General features: G+C 56.8%; 5 protein-coding genes across 5 annotated transcripts; 2 read left to right on the top strand and 3 right to left on the bottom strand.

Moving 5' to 3' along the window:
• Positions 1-2,509: 2,509 nt before the first annotated feature.
• On the top strand, positions 2,510-3,378 carry B0I36DRAFT_66401 (uncharacterized protein). Its single transcript, XM_046163180.1, has 2 exons — positions 2,510-2,553; positions 2,675-3,378. Exon 2 carries the CDS (start codon positions 2,856-2,858, stop codon positions 3,312-3,314), a length of 459 nt encoding a protein of 152 aa, XP_046016571.1. The 5' UTR covers positions 2,510-2,553; positions 2,675-2,855; the 3' UTR covers positions 3,315-3,378.
• Positions 3,379-3,442: 64 nt separating this feature from the next.
• On the bottom strand, positions 3,443-4,423 carry B0I36DRAFT_359144 (uncharacterized protein; the record flags this gene model as incomplete). The annotated part of the gene is made up of 3 exons (XM_046158089.1): positions 3,443-3,757; positions 3,815-4,167; positions 4,246-4,423. The coding sequence occupies 3 exons, from the start codon at positions 4,421-4,423 to the stop codon at positions 3,443-3,445; spliced, it is 846 nt and encodes a 281-aa protein (XP_046016572.1).
• A 1,354-nt stretch (positions 4,424-5,777) lies between these two features.
• On the bottom strand, positions 5,778-6,638 carry B0I36DRAFT_314099 (uncharacterized protein). The gene has a single exon (XM_046152709.1). It carries the CDS (start codon positions 6,396-6,398, stop codon positions 5,907-5,909), a length of 492 nt encoding a protein of 163 aa, XP_046016573.1. The 5' UTR covers positions 6,399-6,638; the 3' UTR covers positions 5,778-5,906.
• Positions 6,639-17,993: 11,355 nt separating this feature from the next.
• B0I36DRAFT_66423 (uncharacterized protein) lies at positions 17,994-18,969 on the bottom strand. The gene is made up of 2 exons (XM_046163181.1): positions 18,758-18,969; positions 17,994-18,687 (listed from the first exon to the last, which is right to left on the bottom strand). The coding sequence occupies exons 1-2, from the start codon at positions 18,771-18,773 to the stop codon at positions 18,131-18,133; spliced, it is 573 nt and encodes a 190-aa protein (XP_046016574.1). The 5' UTR covers positions 18,774-18,969; the 3' UTR covers positions 17,994-18,130.
• A 959-nt stretch (positions 18,970-19,928) lies between these two features.
• Positions 19,929-20,742, top strand: B0I36DRAFT_314108 (uncharacterized protein). Its single transcript, XM_046152710.1, has one exon. The coding sequence runs from the start codon at positions 20,088-20,090 to the stop codon at positions 20,547-20,549; it is 462 nt and encodes a 153-aa protein (XP_046016575.1). The 5' UTR covers positions 19,929-20,087; the 3' UTR covers positions 20,550-20,742.
• Positions 20,743-20,836: the final 94 nt, after the last annotated feature.

Genomic DNA, 20,836 nt, shown 5'->3' on the forward strand with positions numbered 1-20,836 from the left:
GAACTGGTCTGGTTAGCCGACAGTGTGCATTCGCTTCCCGCCCAAGGCTCGGCTGGTTCGGTCCAGATTCCGGCAGGAACACTATACGATCTGCAGGACAATGTTGCGCTACAGACATTCTTGTGGCCTTGCTGGAGATGGGGCTCTTTGTCCGCAGCGCGAGCCGCTGCGTCTGACCTCTATTGCGCACATGTGGCGCGTGAGCCTGTCATGCCGTGTCGGCGGGAGCTGGGGGGGGGGGGGGGGTTCGACTTGAGCCGCAAATGACGATGACAAGATTGCCAGGCCGAGCTAGATCTGGCCGAGGGCAACGCAGTGGTCACAGTGAAGGCAACGCAAGGTTGCATCGAACCAGCCCAGGACCAAGCCGAATTCATGGTGCAGTCGTCGGGGCCCGGGCTAATGCTCCGCCAGGGGGTCGGTCATGATTATTGGACATGGGCGAGCGATGGCACAGCGCACACGAAGCATGCCGCGGATGGTGGTAACCCTGAGGCTAGCTTTGGTGACGAGTGAGTGTGGTCTTGAGAGAGGGAGGATGCTTGCTTGCTGATCGCTGCCTTGCGAGGCCGCTACTGCTCATTCAGCGTTGCCCACCTCGCCAAGGCGTCCCGAGGTCGTCCAAACGCCTTGGCGTGCTGGCGCAGCGCACCCTTGCGCAGCCACGTTGAACCAGGGACCAGCCCACGGCGAGCTCGACACTCGATACCGTCTAGCGCTCTTCTGGGGTCCCCCTTCGAGGCTGGCTCGCGTCCACCTGCCTATCCCTGCCTGGCTGCCTGCCTGGCGAGTGGCTTCCTGCCCCTGTCGTGCTGCCCACACGGTGGCCGGCCGGCTGGTCCGCCACAACGTCGAGAAGCACTGACTGAAAGGTAAAGAAGGCGGGCTTCCCTGGCGACACGGCGATGATGGGGTAACCAACCCAGGACTCCGCGGGCAGGCGAGCAACCATGTCTCGCCATCCAGCCGGTGGCATGAGCTAGTTCCGGCTGTTTCCAGTCTGCAGTAGCTCCAGCGCCATTACTGTTGACAGAAGCATGACGGCCTGACTGATTCCCGCAATACCCTAACCTAAAGCCACCCGAGAGCTGACTTCGGAAAGGCTCGCATAGCCCGCCGGCAGGTTCCCCGTGCTTCGCCCGGCGTCCGATGAGTCGACCGTGTTTGTGATGGTGGTGGTGGTGGATGGGCCGCTAACCACTCCGTATGTAGAGCCAGCCATGCAAGGCGCAACGACTTGGCAGCGCGCTAAGCCGTTTTCTGGCCGTGAGGATCATTTTGAAGCGTCATGCGCGGTTAATCATCAGCGCCCTCCAATACCATGCAGATCATATAATCATTACAGCATGATGGGTCTACGAGGCATTGTTTGCTGTCCATGACTGACTGGATGCACAGCACTCAGCCTTCGTCAGGTCACACCCGGTAATTAACAAGCATGAACGTGACGGGCGGCGGCCGTGGCCCCGAATCCCCCCCCTCGCGCTTGTACTCAGATCCGCGCGGCACGGGACAGCAGATTGCAGGCCCGAGAAAAAGCAACACGGAAACGTGGTAGCCATCACGCCAGCGCGATAGCGCGAACGCTAACGGAGTGTGGAGAGCACAGACACGTCGTTCTCCGTACATACTCCCCCCCCTACCCTACCTGCTACTGACAACGAACTGCCGTCCATAGCGCCAACGGCCAACCACCCACCCACACACACACACACAAACACACACACACGGCACGATTTCCACGGTGCGGGCTGTTGGAGGGAAAGCTCGCAACATCGTGCACTCCTAAGACAACTTATCACCGGTGGCAACGGCATGGGCCTGGGGCAGTTCCCAACACGACCAAACATAAAAAGATCTTCGCAAAGCACGGCTCCTTTTTGCACGGCATGTTCCGCGCACCAAACCCTTGACGAGAAGCGTCCACATTTGACTCCTAGAAATCAAATCACGCCCGGAGCCAACTTCCGGGGCATGCCCTGCCTATGAGTGATTCTTCTCTAGAATTCTCCCTCCGTAAAATTATACCACTTACTCATTGGCCGCTCTTGCCGATCAACACACCCGGCTGCTCCCAGAGTGCATTGACCTTCGTCTCAGGGCAATATAGACTTCCCGGGGCCGGGGGAGAGAGAGAGGGGGGGGGCCGCAAAAGGGCTATATGAGAGCATCACTAAGCCGACGACTCAAAGGCAGCGGCGGCAGCAGCAGTAAAAGCTCGACATGTCGTAAGCCGCAGATATAGGACAAGGGTAATCTGTGTATGTGCGCGCACAGCTGGCCCCCCCTAGCCGCTTTTCATTGTCGTCCGGTTCCGTAGCATCAGTGTAACAGTTTCCCTTACCCGAGGATCAGGATCAGGATCGACGGGCGGCGTCGGGGGTGGCGGCGGACGAAGGCCGGCTAGCTGGCTGGCTGGCTTGCTGCCCCCCCACCCTGGTAGCATCACCGTTATTTATGCTTTTCCCAGTCCAACCCTTATTTGTCTGTCATGTTTTCATACATGCTCGTAAATCATCTAATTATTGCTCCCCCAAGGGCACAATGGTCCCCGTAAGTTCCAAGGGTTGCAATAATGTGTTCCAGCTAAGCACAGGCTATCATCATATCCAGCCGCGTTCTGAAAGTCTTCCATGAGTCAGAAGGTCTAATCCATCGTCACTGACATGTGCAGACGTTACCCACACCCCTTGCTGAGACAGACCTTGTCTGTTCGTCTCACTAGGGCACGCGGGCTATATGACAGGCAGCATTCCATACAACGCACTAGACAAAAGACCAAAAAAAAAGTCCTGTCTCATCTCGGTTGTGGCCTGAGCCACACCGCTCAATAATCTCAAGTGCATTCGCATCTCATGGATCACAACAGTGTGCACGTTGCACTACGGGCATCTGTAGGCGGATGGCGGTGGTTTCCAAAAAGAAGCCTTGGAGCTTCTTCCCATTTATTTTTTTGCGTCGTCATCGTGGAGACGGGGATCTTGACTTGTGTCTGTCTTCTATCTAGTACGTCTCCTTCGTACAGCTCCAAGAATCGTGACCCAGAGACTATCGTGCAGCTTGGCGTGAGCCGTGCGCATCATCTCGTGTATGTACATTATGTTAAAGAGGGATATAGATATGTAAATATCGCCGTGAAGAGAACAATATCAAAACAGAAAACAGAACATGGCTCGAAGGAATACCCGTGGGGACACGCTCAGTGTAAAGAACGAACAAAACGCCGCTGCCGATGCTGTGGTATCTCGAGATGCGCCAGTTTGATCGTGAGAACAGGCGAGAATAGTAGAGAAAATGACCCAGGAAAAAAATGAAGAACTCCGGCACGATTTGTTGTGCAACTATGCAGGTTCGCTTTTGCTCTCGACATCTTCAGAGATGGCGTTCTGGTAAAATGAAGTAGGCTCTTGTTGTGTTGGGTGTGAGACGCTTGTGGCAGGTTTTAATGCATGCCCACGCTACCGTCGAAGCTGTGGCAACCACGTTCGTGACGCTTCATGTTGCTGCGAACGCTGAAGGCTTTACCGCAACCATTGTGAGGGCACTTGAATGGCTTCTCGCCCGTGTGAGAATGGCTGTGGATGCGAAGAGAGCTCGGCCGAGAGAAGGCCTTATTGCAGGTAGGGCAGATGTAGCGATCTTGGGATTGCGGAAAAGAGGCAGCCGATGATGGCGAGATGTAGTGGTGGTGTTGCCAAGGGTTGCTGCCGGATGAAGCGCTAGGCATCGGTGCAGGAACTGGGGCAGGAGGGAACGACTGACTCGTGAGTTAGTACTTGGTCATCACTAGTTCGGCTGACGGATTTCGACTCACAGTTGGCAGCGGGCGCTGCTGGTAGTACAGACCAGGACCGTGGGGCTGGGCGGACGGAGGCTGCGTTGCAAATGCCGGGGGGTAAGGCCTCTGAGAGAAGGATGACGGAGGAAGCACATGGCTACGAGGTGGCGCGGCTGTTGAGAGGAGCATGCGTTGGCCATCTTCGACGGGCGGCGTGGATTCATGGAAGTAACCTTGCGAAGAGGCTACGGATCTTGACGAGGGAGAGCGGCGGCCATCAAACGAGATGTCAGAGCTCATGGGTGGTGTGGGAGGCAGGGCGGCTTTTGAGGGGCCACTGCTGCTGTAGTGAGAGGAGCTGGGGCGCAGCTCGAGCTTAGCAGGTGGTGCTACATGCGAGCCACGTTAGTCATGCGAGCACAAAGAATATGGAGATGCCTTTTGCATCATGGTGGCCAGGGGCTTACCTTGGTGATAGCTGACAGGAGAATGCTCGGCCGTGGGAGAGCCGGCATCTGCCATGACCAAGAGGTTGGAGATGGACGGGAGCGAGCATCTTGGCGCCTCGTCCATGGGGGGTGACGGCGGAGCGCGAGGGTATGAGTGATGACTGAGGTGTTGAGAAGAGTAGATGGCTGTAGACATTGTGTATTATTGCTGGCTGTTCGTGCGTAGTGGAAGCGGAAAATGCCAGGGAGGAGTCGATGATGATTTGAGTGGGCGTCTCGGTAAGGTAGTTTGTTCGCACCAAGCCCTCCTTTGACCAAGTGTGAGTAATGGTCGTCTCTCGGTTGCGCTGCTGGTGGTCGTCACTGCTGCGAGTCGTCGAGAAACAGTCGGCAGAAGTCCTTTTTCCCCTCGAGACTGTATCTGTATATCACGACTTTGGTATTCGTTGGATATCCCGATGGGAGGACAAGAGCGGTTGAGGTGGGAGGGTGGGAGCGAGGGTGCTTAAGTAGGAGGGCCATGTGAGATGCGGATGTGGTCGAGGGGAGGAGCAGACCACAGGTGGTTGCGACATGTACCGCGCAGGGGGTAGAGTGGGTGCCGGACAAGGGCGAGCACGGCGTCCGTGTACATGAGGGCGGACGGGCAGTACACGACAAGTACCTGGGAGCCGGGACGGGACTGCATCTCCCAGATCGGCCCAAACGAGGCAGCGTCGAGGGCCGATCAGGACGCAGCACCAGCGGGGATGGGCCATGGCTCTGGCGAAATTGGGCGTGGGTCGCGGCAGCCCTGGCCAAAATCAACGTCAGTTGATCGCCGGGACTGCGACGCCAATACTCCGTAGTATTTCGCTGTGCAGGGGCAGGGGCTGTGGGTGATGGATCGTGGATGGATCCCGTCAGGGCCACACCTCAACGGCGCTGCTGCTGCTTCTTTCCCACGATGGGGGTGGGTGGTGGTGGTAGTGGTGGCGGCGTGTGGCGTGTAGCGCCGCGAGGTGTGGCCATAGGCGAGACACTTGACTGCGTCCGAGTGGGTGGGCTGGTGCACACACTCCCCCCCACATCCACATCACTGCACGCCCCCTTGCTGTCAACGCTGGGTCTGTCCGTTTTCCCACGATGCCCGCCACAGAGCACGCACCGACAGTCGAGACGGGGCACGAGAGCCTCAAGTCAAACAATACAACATCGGCAGTGCCGTAGTGTCAATGCTGCCCCGTGTTCTGCCATGCTGTGGAATTGCCTGCCACGGTGATGGCCACCAAACGACCCCATCATCTCACTGTTCGGCCATTACGCACAACATAGGGTCCGCGAGAAATGTGTAGATGCTCGCTGCTCCTTGAGCTCCCGAAGCGGCACAGGCCGTCTGAGAGGCTACCATAGTACGTACCCAAGGTAGGCCTTGGCTGATGCAGCGATCCCCAGTGATCATGACTCCTATCATCGATCTAGGACCACACAGCGCAGACTCGTGGCTCGAGAGCCCCGGTTTTCCTCATCCCCACCCCGACGGCCTGGATAGACCCCCAGAACCGTTGATGCTTAAGGTAAGCTGGCTGCTTAGCCTTTGGGTGGTGGTGGTTGAGCTGTCGTAGGCCCTCTGTGGCCAATGGCAAGGCGCCACCAGCCTGTCCGTCCTGGAGAACACACATGTGCGTCCCTTCGGGCCACTACTGCCTCTTTGGGTGCATCTGCCGCTCGGATCCCACGATGGATGTCCTCTGAGGGCTTGACATCCCTGTGGCCGTCCCCTGCCCCAATCCTGGCTTCCGTCCACAACCGGCATTCCCCTTGACGTCTTTGTGACAGAGATCAGATCTTTGCCAGCCATCCTCGTCTCTGACCACACTTGACGCATGAGCAGCTTCAGCCAGCTGTGCTCTCACGCTCCTGTACCCGCCCTCGCTGCAACCGCATCGGGGGCCCATGTTGAGCCAATTCCAGGGTCCCGGTACTCGAGTCCGCTCCCCGCCCGTCATCACAGTTTGTCGGGATCTGCTTGTCAGGCATGGTACGACGACGTGGTCTTCATGGATTATTGTTTCGTCTTGGAGAGGTCCGTGGCCACCACCCCGGTTGCTGGCAAGGAAGGGTTGGCATCCAGATTGTTTTGTTTTGTTTTGGTCTTTGTTGCGAAAAATGGGCTGTCCACTGGGTTGCATCCCACGTGGGAGCACCCCGTCCCAGCTCCTGCCCGTAGTCGTGGCATGACTTCGCAGCCCGCCTCACTGCACTGACTGCACTTGGCTTCTCCAGCGGGGCCCTGTCAAAAGGCAGCATCCTGCGCAGTAGCAAGCTTGCAGTACTGTCGCTCAATGTGCCCTTCGTTTCGTCGGCAAGAAATGTGAGGCGCGCAGCTGGTCTGACCGACCTGAGGAAATGATGATGAGCAGAAGTCTACTCCTTTTTGGGGGGGAAGAGAGAGTTCACCATGATGGTGGCTGGAACAGGGAATATCGTGGGTGAGCCCGCCCCATGCAGGATGCCACGAGATGAGACCTGGAGCCGCCCTCGCCGCCATGGAGACCACACACACTTCGGCGGGAAACAATAAGAGACGAAAAGAACCCGAACTAGTCGTGCCAACGCGTGGACCGTGCTCCCTGGGGCCGCGACTCCGCTCTTGTTGCTGGCTCCAGCAAGGTTGGTCCCTGAACCGGCACCAGGCACGGCAGAGGAAAGATTTCCGCCAGAAAATGTCAACGCTGAATCAATCGGCCACGGGCCGGTTTGTGCGAACAACCCAACGCGTGGCAGCGATGGGCGGCTACTCGGAGCAAGAACTGCACATGATGTGCAGCCGCAAATGGTAGAAACGTGAGGAGGTGCTGCGTGTACTTGGTGAGGCCATTGGATCTGCTTCGATTGAGTGGAGGTGGGATACGCAGGCACTGGCCAGGCCCGCCATTTCGCAACTCGATACAAACAGGACCGGGGAGCTTCTGCCACGACAGGCTGGGTCATCCGGGTGCCTCGCCGGAAGCTCAGAAGGCGCTGTAATCTTAGCTGCGGATACGCACGCTTCGTGCAAGGCTGGCTGTACTGCGAGCTTGTCATGACTTTGCTCGCCTTTGGTGGTCGCACTGGGGTCCCATGTCAGGTGATCGACATCTCAAGGAATTGAGAGATGTCACGCCAGGATGAATCCCTCCCCCCCTGGCGGATCTGTAACACATATTGCGACCGGATTCATGATCGCCGCAGTCGAGCCTGGTGGCCGACCATGCTCAGCAGCAAGCCGCCGGATCGGGCCCGCCAAATGTCTGCTGGCATAATCACCGACGTGGGGCGAGTAGCAGGCATACCATGTGGTCGTCGCTCGTCTCATCATCGAGTTTGCCGCCACAGAAATCGTCTCCGTTGTTCTTCCTGGGCCGTTTTCAAATGAATCCATGGCCACCTGCCCGGCGAGTCGATCACTACACGGTGTCCATAGCGACGTGGTGCGGTGGTGCTTGCACGCTGCTGACTTGCAAACTCGACAAAGACCAAGGAGATTTAGTTTTTTTGGACACCGCCCCTCGGTCTGCGGGGCTAGGGTGTACATCGCTTCGGGCAAGACAATCATGAGCACAGGAAGCATCCCGCGACAGCCGCCGCTAGTGAGGACTCGTAACTGTCTTGCGGCACAGGAGGCGGGAAAATGGCCAGAATGAGGAGTGGGTATCCGTGGGAAGTGGCGAGCCCACCGACACGTGTGAAGCTAGCCAACCTTGGCTTGTGTGCTTCTGGCAGATGGTGTTTCGAAGGGCTAAGCTCCAGGTCGGGGGATGCAAGGAATGTCCAAAAGGAAAAGAGTGGAGCAGCCGCCGCTCTCGGGAGAATTGCACACAGCCTGGACAGACGGCGTTTCACACGTTCCTGCCCTGCGTAACAAGGGTGTTCGACAATTGCAAATTCCAGGCCGCTCGAGACGCTGGGAAAATGGAGTGGCTCCAGCTGACGACACCCATGCATTGCACGCACTCACTGCCTGGAACATAGGGGCTATGCGCCGCCCGTGTTTGCTCCCTGCCTTCGGCTGCTCCCCGGAACATGTCCATCTGCAAGGTTGTCAGATATTATGCCTCGAGGGACTGGGAAGAGGGCACGCCAGGCATCCGGTACAGTATGTCATTTGCCTGGGATCCATGGCCAGACCCAACCACGGATCCTGGAGCATCCCCTCAGCCACGCCACGCGAGAGTCATCAAGGGCCTTGGATGAACGGGACGCTTCCCGTGCTGTCACGACCATGCAATGTTAATCTTCTTCCGAGACGATCAGCAGCGCCTGCCGCTTTGGGTAAACAGGCGCGACGCTGTCTCGAGTGTGGTTGGTTGACTGTAGGGTGCTGACCGCCATGTCAGCATCTTGCCAGGCGAGATCCGGGAAGAACACGATACTCTGTGTGGGTCGTGGTCATCAGCGGCAGGCTACTCGAAGGATTGTCATCATGAAGGAATGTGCAGCTTTGACCATGGCCGCTCAGCCAGCCAGACGAAAAAGATACACCTGCGCGGTCCTCGGTACCAAAGCAGCGGCTGGAGGATGAGCCGGAGGACCAAGCCCTGAGGCTGGGAGTGCTGTGCGATGTGTCAATCTGCTGTGCCCCACGGCAGCAGCCCGTATCACCTGCAGCTGTCTGCCGCATGGCTGGTGCCAAGCAGCCGTTGAGATGGCCGCCCGCCGCTGTGCTTGTGGTGCCGTGGGAGATCTATTGTGGGCAGACAGATGAGTGAACAGATCGTTGCTGGCCATGCTGTGTGGGTTGGGTGACACTCTTGTCGCGCTTCCGGATTGGTGGAACAAGTTAGCACGGGGCTAAACCCATCTTAGGAAGCAATTCGCAGGGCGGCGCTAGCCCTCGAGGCACCCGCATTCGGCATGGCCCCCATGCACGTGTTTCCGCGCCCCCTGTCATTACGCACAGATTGTCGTCAACGCACAGCACTCCACCGACAAGCTGTGATGAGGTGAATCTCGACAGCCCTGTCCAGAATGTGATATGAAATGTACGTGACGACACAGCCAGATGAGATTTCCCGCCCCCTTCTGCCCGCAAGGCCCCTGGTACCGGTCGTTCTAGTGCCGGAAATGCAGCTGTCGAGGGCGATACCACGACCATTATATCATAGCAGCTGTCCGATATGAATTGTCATCGGCGGTGCTAGTCGTTTCAGCATCAAGCCACCTGGAGGTTCCGTACGAAGGCCAGCTTCTCCGCAGGAACCACGAGTTGAGACGAACAGTCGGCTCGAGGTCCCCGGAGTATGAACAGAGAGAGTCCAGACGGATAATTAGTACCCAGTACACAGCAGGACCCCCATCTCTTACGCTGGGGCCTAGAGCCGTCATCACCAACCAGACCGGTGTCAGCAGGGGCGCATCGGTGCTGGCTCCTTGGACCTGTGACGGGCGATGATACTTGAATGGTTTCCAGAACCACGAACGAGGGACTGACGGGCTGCACTCAAGCTTCCACCACCACCAGCTCAATGAAATTTTAGGTCGAGTGGCATGTGCCCAGCTGGGGAGCAGCAGCTGCTGCAGGGCTGAAGTGGAGGATGGTAATAGTGGTTGGTGGCCAGCCCTCTGCGAGCACGACACGCTGGAGTGCAACATCAACAGCTGCACGTAAGAGAAGCCCCGGGGGGCACAGTCCCCTTGATGCTACCCTCCGGGGCAGGCTCGCCATGCGCTGGCTCCAACGGCGCCGCCCGCTGTGTGCAGTGTGACCTCGCCTGTCGCCCCGTGTTTTATTTTTAATACTCGTACCTTTATGTATTTCTGCATCTGGGCGGCTCGAGGGGGGGACGGCCCCAGGCAGCCAAGCCCGAGCCCCAGCGACCGCTAAGGCGGGGGCGCTCGAGTGCTTCAGGGGCCCTGGCGATCCGAGCAGGGATGGCGTGCATTAGATCTTCGCTACCCTTTCCCTTTGCAGCCTCTTGCCCCAGTTGGGAGCCGCGCACGCGCACCCGACCCGCTTCACACGCCCGCAACAACACGTCCACGCCCACCCAGCGACATCATCGCCCGAGCCAGCCACCAAGCCAGCACTAGGCATCGTCACCGGCCTCCTCGAGGCACCCAACTGCCGACACTACCCCTTCGGGCACTAACTGCGTACCTGCTGAGTAGGTCCCAGCACAAGGCTGTTCTGCGTTGCGGGCAACCATCATGCCCACGTGCCAATTAGTTGCGTCATCTGTGGCAGTAGAACTGGCCGACTGTCTGATTGACTGGACTGGACTGACAGCAACCACGATGCTCCCGACGGCCGTCTGTTCACGAAGCACGTTCTCTCCCAGGTCGTCATCCCTTCGCCGGCTTTGGAAAATGACCCGAGCGCCCCAAAAAGAAACAAAAGGACACGGCAGCTTCTCCACTCCGAACCAGACGGCGCTAGTCGGCCTGGATGCCTTTAGTGGCTGCTCAAAAGGACGGCACATGAGCTGATTTGCCCTCCGCCATACGACGCCTTCTGGCGTCTCCCCTCAGACCACATGGCAGCGAGATCGCTTTAGGGCTTCTAGCGGCCTTCTAGCCTGCGCTGCTTAAGGCGCTAAAAGGCCCGCCCATCGCGCCAGCACGTCCCTGGGCCAAGGCATGCCTCACCATCTACTTCGATGATCCCAGATGCTTGGGAAGCGCGATCTAGGGTGCTCCCGGCTCGACGTCACCGCCGGGCAAGCATGAGGGGTTCTGACGACCAGCTCGAACTCTCTGCCTTGGTGGAGCTACGCAGTAAACCGCTGTCTCTGCGCTGCTCAATGCTCTTCACGGCATCGCGGCGTTTCCGACAGTACCGTTCCGGGCTCCGCCGCTCATAGTCGCACAGACACAGCTGCGCCAGCCGCATGGAAACGCTCTCACGCCAAGTGGTGCTTGCCAACAACGAACAAGCGACGATCGGGATGGCCGCATGCCTCGATGTTCCTGCCCAACCGTTGCCTTGGCAGCAAGTCGTGCATGCCGAACAGGATTGGAAGAAGCTCAATCGACCTTTCCCTCCGTGCCGCCATGACGCCAAGGACAGCCAAGTAGGACCCGAACAGCTGCTTTAGGCGGTCTTGTTGAACAACTCTCCCGCGGTACTGTCGGATCTTGCTACTCGCGACGCCACACCAGTGCCGACCGAAACCCAAAGCAGACCCCCTGGGCTAGTTTAGGCATGCCGTGATCAAGCCAATGACCACGTAAACACAAAAAAACACTAGCCTCGAGCTTGTGATCCGCTTAGCGTGTTCAGAAACGTGCTCACTCCCAACGGGCAAAGGTGCTAGCAAGAGCTAAACGTGATGCTGCCATGCACTGTCATGACCGCTCGCTCAAGAATCTGAATCGACTCGCGAGCTCTACAGGGCTGTCGTGCTCGTCATTAGCTAGTTATGCCTGGTCGCCAGCCTGCAAGGCGTGCTTGTCATCAACATAATAGGCCCGAGAGTCACATCACAAATGCTCCACCACCGGTTCGAGCTTGTCGCCCCAGTTGGGAGTCGGGATGAGCTATCGTGGTATGCTCGCTGATGAGTATGAAAGCCATGCACAGACGCCGACCAGATTCATCATCCACCAGTCGAGATCTTGACAAGGCTCATCCAGGCCTCCTAATGGATGGGCATCAAGACAACTTTCAGATGAGGGAACAATTCGAGGAATCCAAAACAACAGAAGTCCACATTGTCTCTGCGTCCCAAAATGAACGTGGATTCCTTTCACATCTACCATGGATGCACGGGAACCAGACAGAGAGATGCCCCGTCGGTCCTGAATAAATTGGTATGATTGCCAGCAAGCATCTCAGACGGCTTTCACGGAACCAAGCACAGTGACAAGCTCTTGCTTGATGATCGATATTTCAGCGTCTGGTGTGCGAGAACCACGGGGGTGTCCAAAAAGATATGCTTTTCCTTGTCATGTCCTAGCAAGCAACCCCACTGTTGGCAGCGAGGCAAGGGTAGGCTCTGCACATGATGAACCCGGTCAACCCCCCCTGCGGAACTGCCTCGCGTGGCTTGGTTCTCTCCCATCATTATGGTCTGATGTGGCTGCTCATACCCAGAAGTTGTCAACTCTCGATCATGATGTGCTTGCCGGTTCGCAACCTTTCACCGGGCGATCGTTTAGCAACACCCGGTAGCAGGGAAGTTATCCCATGTCCTGGTGCCATCGGCAGCTTCCTTTTCAGACCGTCAATCATCCCGGGGAGAATCGAAGTGAGAGGTAACTGGGACAAAAACAGCACGAGAGCAGTCACATGAGCATTACGGATGCCCTCCCGCCCGCGAGTTTTGATCTGAGCATGCAGCGAACGATGTCCCTGTCGGGTTCTGGGCCCGAATAGAATTCCCTACCCTCTATTGGTCCATTTTAGGATGATCCCAAGATGAGAGTGATGCACACGTCCGACGGGTCATTTTTCTACCTTGCAGCTCGGCTCCCAGCATCATTACTCAAGCAATTGTCAGCATTACGGGACCCGACCCGATCTAGCTCCTCTCGACTATGATTAGCGCTCTCATGGAGGCCATCCCCGGCCACCATGGGCTGGTCAACCGTTTTTCAAGGAACACAGTCGCTACTAGGTTGATCCCTGCATTATGAGGACGGGCACCCCCCATGGACGACAATCCATCCTTCTTGCCCCCGTCGGCAGTGCGTTGGATCCCTCGTCCGGGGAACGGACGTGATGGTAACTCGGCCTTTCCGTCTGGCCAGGTCTGCACACCTTTAGACGGCTGTTGCCGATGACTACCATGGCGCGCAGGCTGACGGTACAGCGAGTTCCTTGCCAAAGTTGACCTGAGTTTCACTTGGCCGGCAGGAGTCCTGTCCAGAAAGAAGAAATTACAGAGCCTATCATCGTTGCCCGCCTTGACTGATGAGAAATCGTCTTGTCACCATCAATGGACGGGAACGGTATCGGACCCTGGTGTCGGAAATGTTGGAAACGGGCTTTGGTTCCTACCGCTCCAAAAATCCATCCGTCTTCTCCTTTCCTGCATTACGTGCAGCCACTTGGGGTGATCGACCGGGAACGTCAGTTCCGCCATGTCGACCTCTTCGGGATGTGCTGATCTCTGCAGGCCCCCTCTCTCTAGTCCTTTCTGCTCCAATCTCCGATGAAGCCATCAATCTTCCGACCCAGTCGACATGATCCATCAAAATCCGGTTTCGAGCCGGGAAGACCCTCGCAGCCTCCGTCACCTGCAAACACGACCAGGACAATGAGGGCTGCTTCTACGAGAAAACCTTACACAGTGTTTATCCAAAGAGAATTCATGCCTTCACGCAGCAAACCTTTGACATGCGCTTCACAAAGGGCTCTCTACCTGGGGAGATTGCCTCACCCAAAACAACGCGCCATCGGTCATCTTACATCAAGGTCAAGTCCTCGTACCTCCGATCATCATCCGCCGCATCGTGAATCTAGAGGAATGGCTTGATCAGAAGTCTGGCTCACGAGATCTAGACTGTGCTACGTATGTTCTCGACCCATCTACCAGCCATGTCCCGTCAAGACTCGAAGCCGGGATGGAGCACATGCGATCAAATCAGCCCCAAACGTGATACCGGGGAAAAGCAACGGGAGATGGAACAATACTCGACAATCATCACGGCCCCGGTTACAGGTCCGCTTCGTTATCATGCAGCCTGGATTGTCGCCACTTATGTCTTGCCGAGGTCATGAGAAGGCCTGTTAGTTTTAGGACTGATGCGCTTCAAAGGACGTGTCAGGACCCCTGCCTAGAGCCGACTTGAGGCGTCTCTCGTGGGTGGCGATATGGCTCTCTCCTGTCCCCAGATATCCACATGCTCGTGTGGTCAGCTAGCCAGCTTGCAGTTTGCTAGCTTCGCAGTCTACTTGCGGATGCAGAATGTTCGTGATTCCTTTTCAAAGCCTTGGAGCCCGGAGCTTAGGAACCAGCAATCCGAGCTGGATGATGCCGTGCCGGGCAGCAACTCTCATGGCCAGTGCCTTAAGAAAAAAAAAAAAAAAAAAAAAAAAACCCAAGGTCATGAGGTAGAGGTCTCATAATTGGCTCTTGTGTCCTTCCACATCTTCGAACGCACGCCGTAGTGAATAGCTACATGGGACGGGACGACAGCTAGCCCCCGAAAGTGTCATCTTCCACACACCTGGTACCCTGCCCTGGTCAATCCACAACAATCCTGGTATGAAACCCACTCGTCGATGTTGTGCTCCGTGGCGGGTACTTGACTTGTTCGTCCTCCCGCAAGGTAACAATGTGGGCAAGAGGCTGTTGGCATCACGCTAAGTCTCGATTCAGACTCGGCATACGAACAGGAGCCACGGCGGTACGGTCATCCGGCACTCATCCAGCCCAGTACCCGGGAAACCAGCCAGCCATCGATCCGTTCAGCTAGCCAAGCAGTGAGCAAGCACCCATGTAGAGTTTTTTCAGAACGGAGAGCCTAAAGTGATCTCATTTCTCACCCGCTGTCCCGCCAAACTTGCCTGCTCTGCGCGCCCCCATCTCCTGTACGCCGGTAGTGCTTCCCCCACCTAGCATGCCCCCCAACCAAAGGACCGGGGCTCTCCTGATCCGTACAGGTCTAGTGTCACACGATGGCGATTCATTGTTTTCTTCCAGGGTACCATCGCCGGTACGTGACTGAGTGGCGGGGGCTCGGGAGTTGGTGCTGTCTAAGGCTGTGGCTATCTTCGGGCCCAGTGATCTTCCACGCGAAACAGGGTGGCAGGTGGGTGTAGAAAGTCTGCTGGGACTGTATTTGAGCAGGCAAACAAGTCGAAGGACATCGTCATTGCTGGATATCAACGGCAGGCCAGACGGTGTACAACGACTTGGAGATGCCCTGGGCCACGGCGAGCGTCGTTGTGACATCTAGCACCTGCCAGTAGCTTTTGAACCGTGGTGCCGCACTAGCCATCATAGCTGTGAGTGTACAAACTGTATGGTTTCTCACCGCTAGATCTGATAATCCCTACAGCTCGGAAGGCAAATCCCCAGGGAGCCCACATGCCCTTGTTTCGGACCCCCCCTCTACCCAGAGGAAATCCCGAGGTTTCGCCCGCCGCGACCTACATCGACAGACCCTCTTGAGATATGCGGCGGGTCGGGGATCAACAGGAAAGGGGGTTCGCGACTTCCAATGTACTGAGAGTGGCTCTCATCAAGCCACTGGCTCATTGTTGCTTCTTGTTTCGGTCCCCTTGCACTCCGGGTCTTCCGGCTTTGCCGTGGTTAAAGTTTACTTCCCGGCATCGTTGGCAGATACAGCTTCACGTTACGCAGCTAGCAAATTTATCTTCTAATTATCTGACACGATAGGTGGCGTCAGGCGGAGAGGTCGGGGAAGCGAGCGCTAAGGGGGCGCGTGGTCTGCCTCGAAGACGTCGTTCTGCTGCTACGGATAGCAACAGCCCGCCGCCCCGGGCAGCAGTCTCCTGACGAAACACTTGATGAGCAACAAGGAAACGGAGGATCGCCGAATGCACCCCGTGATGATGATCGACCAGGTCAAGGAACAGGCCAAAGTGACAGGATTCCCTGGCTCCTTCACAAGGAGCTCGGTGGGAGACAATGTCCACTGGCCACCTAATATGACAGGGACATAGGCGCCTGTCCCCTACAATTTCGGTAGTTCTCAGCGACGGACTGGGTTCACTTCAATAATGACTGCCCGGTGGGGGTCAAGGGGGTCAGCCAGCGACGAGCAGAGCAGAAACGCAAGATCACCAGACGTCAGAACAAGGAGCAAGGGTAGACACGACACTCTCAAGATGGCTCAAGGACTGATAGGCCGCTCCTCGGGTATGACATCCTTGAGGCTGCGCTGTTCCCGTGTCATCTTCTTTTCTCTGCTGATAGATACTGCTGATGCTTGCTTTGTGCGTGTGAGAAGTGTGACGATTCAGCCTGTTCTGGGATGTTCTTGGCTCTTCCGCGGATTTGCCTTGCCGCCGAGTAAGTGAAGATTCTTGTGCCTTGTTGTGATATCCTCAGAAACCTCCTCGCCGGGGCGGAGCAAGCAAGAAGCGACGAATCTCGTTGGAGAGCCAGGACATCGTCGTAGCTAGTAGCCATGCAGGGCAGTGCTTGGTGGCTTTTGAGAGGCGCTCGCTTCGCCTTGTGAAGTCAGCTGTCAGTCTGTCTGGTCGACACGCCCCTGTCATGACACTTTTCAGTGGGCGGCAGGGCACGCTGTCCAGCGATTCGTGACATGACGGCTCGCGCTTTTCTTTGGATGCTCGGGTTAACCACGCTTTCGGATACGATTGCATGTCTCGAGAAACATGCGTGCTTGCTTTCGTCAAGGTCCATCCGGACTGGCTAGGCCCATATGCAAGAACGAGGTCGACTATGCCGACAAACGTTTCTTCTTCCGGCGAATAATTATTTTTTCCTCGCGCTCGTCACCCGCAACACACACACACACACACACACACACACAACTCGCGCGCGCTTCCTTATTGCTGTTGCCACTGCCGCCCGTTGTTGGGCCGGCCCATTCTCGAGCACATTGACGACCAACCACTCCATGGGTTGCATGCGCATCTCAGCTGCTGGCCTCGGAGGCGAGCATATGCATGTTCTTCTTCAGGTGTGTCGACGTGCATACTCCGTACCGCGCAGCAGGCATGTCCACGTATGCACATGATAATACACATCATATACATGTCGCGATATGCACGCAAAAGGCAAGGGATGGATGGGGGTGCCGGCTTCTCCATATGATCGCCGCTGTAGTTCGGGTCGGGCTTCCGCCGCTGCAGCCCTCCCAGAGATGCTTTTTACAGCACCTCCCTTTTTCCCCTTTTCTTCTCTGTTTGGCTGGAAGAAGGTTTTGCCCGATCCTCTTTCTGATACCCTGGTCACTTCCCTTTGAGGACATGCCTCCCTGTCGGTTTTCTTTCCCCCATTCTCGTCGACACCAACCAGAGCCGTGGGAGGATTGGCACGAGATTTGATTGCTTGCTCTAACTCGTGGGGCCTGCTGGTCTGCAAGTACTCATGACCAGTAGAGTTCATGGGGGGGATCTAGACCCCGTTGCTCCCCGGAAAGGCGGTACGCAAGGCATCTCGCATCATCGACGCGCTTCGTGGGTACGTACAGACGTGGAATTGCGCAAGGCAGCCGACTCGCTTCTCTTGTCAGTCAAAAGAGGTCAGTCCGACGTCGTATTATTAGACCCGCGTGCCCGTTAAAAACATCCAACCGCCTGGATATGTGGGCTGACCCAGGTTGCACGTCCGGGATGTCACAAGGTAGCATCAGCTCGCCAAACCCTGATATCCGCCTGAAATAACCATTCCAGTATCACCCAGCCACGTGTGAATTGGCTCTGATGTCTCCACAGGAGCGCAATCACCTGCTCAAAACCTCTGGAGGGCTTGTTCGAGCTCTCCCGGCGGCAGTCCATCCCGTCCCCAAGCGAATGATGTTACGATCGTTGGCGCCGGGGATCGTCCGAGCGTGCATTCGAGCCTGAGGCGAGGCTCTGACCTGACACCGAGCCTGCAGTGGATTGCGTTTCACAGCGCCATCCCGTAGATGCTGCCGCCACAGGCATCGCTCCTGACGAGACAAAAGTCCGGGATTTAGGTTCCATCTGTTCTGCGGATAGTCCTGGTGGTGGGCGGCGCGGAGCATCGAGCGAGTCACGGATGAACTCTAAATCTGCTCTTCTCGCTCGATCGCCAGATGTTGGTACTGGATGCTGAGCATGTCAAGCCCCCTGCTAATATGATCGACCTCTCGTGCCCTCCCGGACGAGCCCACTGATGATCCGCACTGCTGTTGCATGTTGCCTCCCAGCCAAGATGGGAATTTGGGAAGGGAGGGAAGCGGAGGGGTGCGAATGCGTGGGGACAAGCAACGATGAGGGTGTGGAAGAGGCGTGTCCCTACCCATGTACTGCAGATTGTCAAGTGGGCGCTTGGACGACCAGGCATGGGATGGTTCTGGGGAGGGTGGCGTTTGACGTTGTGCCATCCCTGACTAGCACACCGGGTGATGGGATGGGTGGGTAGGTGGCCGAGTCTCCCGTTTGTTTCCTCTGGCGACCATGGCGTGGCCACCGGTTGGGGGCCAGGATCTTCGACCGGGGTTGTAACAGGCCATCCTTGAGACTCGAGGTGCAAGGGAAAGGAGGGGGGCCCGCAGGGTCGGATGACAAGTTGAGCTTGCCTCGCCCACTGGGTAAACGGGTCCTGTTCGTGATACGGACGGGAGGATCCCACGGTCTGGGTACACGGTGTTCTGGTCTGCAAGAAACGGAGCCTTCTTCCTGTATTCGGCTTGTTGAGCTAACATACCAGGGTCGGATGCGCACAAGTGGGCTCCCCACTCGACGGCACCAATACAAGTGCGAGACAAGCTTGGTGTTCTTGGCTCCATTCCATGGTAATACTCTTTCATGAGACTGCTGTTCGTAGCACGACGCTTTATCGGGTCGTATTGTGTCCTTGTGCCAGAAATGCGCTAAAGACGAAGATGTAAGAAGCGTTGCACATAAGAGGATGTGCTCCGGTATTCTGGATGGAGCTCTTACTTGACGGGCGATTCATGGGGGGGTGAATATAGCTGGTCCGTAACTTTCAATCCCATCTTCAGCAAGAAAAAACGGAACCTGAAAGGAAACAGTCCCTGGACGGAGTATGTGCCAGGTGATTGGCGATGCCAACAGCCTCAGACTACATCTCATGGCTGCCCTTCGATTATGTCGATCAGGCGGCTGGTGAGTTCCGACCAGGCCTTCAATCTGAGCCAGTTCTTGTCGACTGCCTCAACCACACGATGTTCGAGCTGATACAACCATCCAATGAGAACACGAAGCAGCATGCTGACTAGGAACTTACGACGTTATGCCTCGACATGAACACCTCGGATGTGAAATCCTGATGCCACCGGCCAGGATGCTTCCGCGATCAGCGGCGAAGACCGTGATAGTAGGACTCTCCTCACAGTCTCCATCGAGCTCTGGTCTCACCCCTTTTTTGCTGCCATGAGGACCCCAACTTCCGGGAGTGAATCCTACTGGAGAGGGACACGGACTCTTGGTCAGAATGCAATGTAGCTAGAGTCCTAGACTTTGAGCGGATGCGTTCAGGGTTTGCCGCCCACCGGGGTTCTGTAAGCACGGTGAAATCCGCATTTAAATTTTGGCACTTTTCCTTGGAGACCTGCAAGGAAGAAAGCAGCATGACGGAAAGTACCGTAGGGGTGTGCACGTTGCAAATTTCTGCTTCATCAGAGTTTGGATCGCCTATTGTCTTGTGTATGGCCGCCCCTGACGACGATCCCTGACACGGGCGCGGCAACGGCGCTGGAAACCTTAAATGTACATGTTGAATGAACGTACCTGTCATAACTGCTTCGCGGTATAATCCAAGTCATCTCGGGAGAGATGTGGCGTCCGTAGTAGGTAGTTTCGATCAAGGAGCAGCGATTGGCAGCCTTTGTGAGATTTTGCTCGGCTCATTGTCCTTGTCGTCAACTTGTGTCTTCTGCAGGCCATATGCGATAGCGAAACGAATGGTACCTCTGACTATACCGTGCTGGCATGTTTGTGTACACTGCCGTCACTTCGTTGAGTTGTCAGTACCATCTCGTCGGAGTCGGCTGTAAACCTCGCTTGCTCCATGAGCCTATCGATAAGCACAACTACGGCGCGTCACTCTGCTGGAAGGCGATGACGATCGCCAAGTGTCCACCAAGGCACATCACAGGCCGAGAAGGCCACTGCCATCGTGTCGATCCGAGTTGATAGAGCGTCGGCGGGTCGCGCTGTGTCTTCAGGTGTGCAACGTCGCCAACATCGGCTGCTTCCGACAACATATCCGGACCTTTGCGTCATATCCTGAGACTCCACGTGCCGCACAATGGCGCCCTGGTTTCGCTTCACAACGCCCATCTACAAGAACACCGGGTCTGTCGCGCGCGACCATCTCGCCTCTGAGCGCACGTTCCTCGCCTGGATCCGGACGGGTCTGGGCTTCGTAGCGCTGGGGATCGCGATCGAGCGGTTTTCGCAGCTCGACCTGACGGAGTTGGTCCCCGAGCAGAGCCGACGGCCGCGCACGGCTGAGCAGAAGCTCGAGAAAGAGCTCGACAAGGAGCACTCGCAGGTGCTCGTGGGCACGCTCATGGCGCTGGGGTCGGGCTCCATCCTGTACGGCACGGCGCGGTACTTTTCGGGCATCAAGCACCTCGAGAGCGGCCACTTCAAACCTGCGTATCACGGGGCGGCCGTCTTGGCGGCTTCAGTGGCTGGTCTCGCGGGAGGAGTTTATGGCACTGCGTTGCGTCGGCGGAGGGCGGAGAGGGTGGAGATGCAAGACTGAGTGTCTTGGAGGTTTTCTTTGGGTGTCTATGGCTGGCTGGTTGACCACGTTGAGACGCGCTTTCACGGTATCCTTTGTACAGCTGACCTGGGAGGATGTGCAGCATATCATCGCAAAAGAACGATATCCGCTCAAATGATAAGGTAGACAGTAGTGATTGGGCTGCCGTACTGAAGCATGATTCTCAAGACGACTACCAAGCCTATTCCTCCGAGAAGGAGGTTGCGCCACAGTGTGTATGAACTGTGCTCTGTCCATGAACTGGCCCACTGCCACACTGTTATCGA

Source organism: Microdochium trichocladiopsis (genome assembly GCF_020744255.1).
Source record: "Microdochium trichocladiopsis strain MPI-CAGE-CH-0230 chromosome Unknown B0I36scaffold_2, whole genome shotgun sequence".
In the NCBI taxonomy this organism is placed as follows: domain Eukaryota; kingdom Fungi; phylum Ascomycota; class Sordariomycetes; order Xylariales; family Microdochiaceae; genus Microdochium; species Microdochium trichocladiopsis.

Coding starts and splice junctions, on each gene's coding strand:
- B0I36DRAFT_314099 (XM_046152709.1), bottom strand. CDS start 6,398: ATGCAACCCAGTGGACAGCCCATTTTTCGCAACAAAGACCAAAACAAA.
- B0I36DRAFT_66401 (XM_046163180.1), top strand. CDS start 2,856: ATGGATCACAACAGTGTGCACGTTGCACTACGGGCATCTGTAGGCGGA.
- B0I36DRAFT_314108 (XM_046152710.1), top strand. CDS start 20,088: ATGGCGCCCTGGTTTCGCTTCACAACGCCCATCTACAAGAACACCGGG.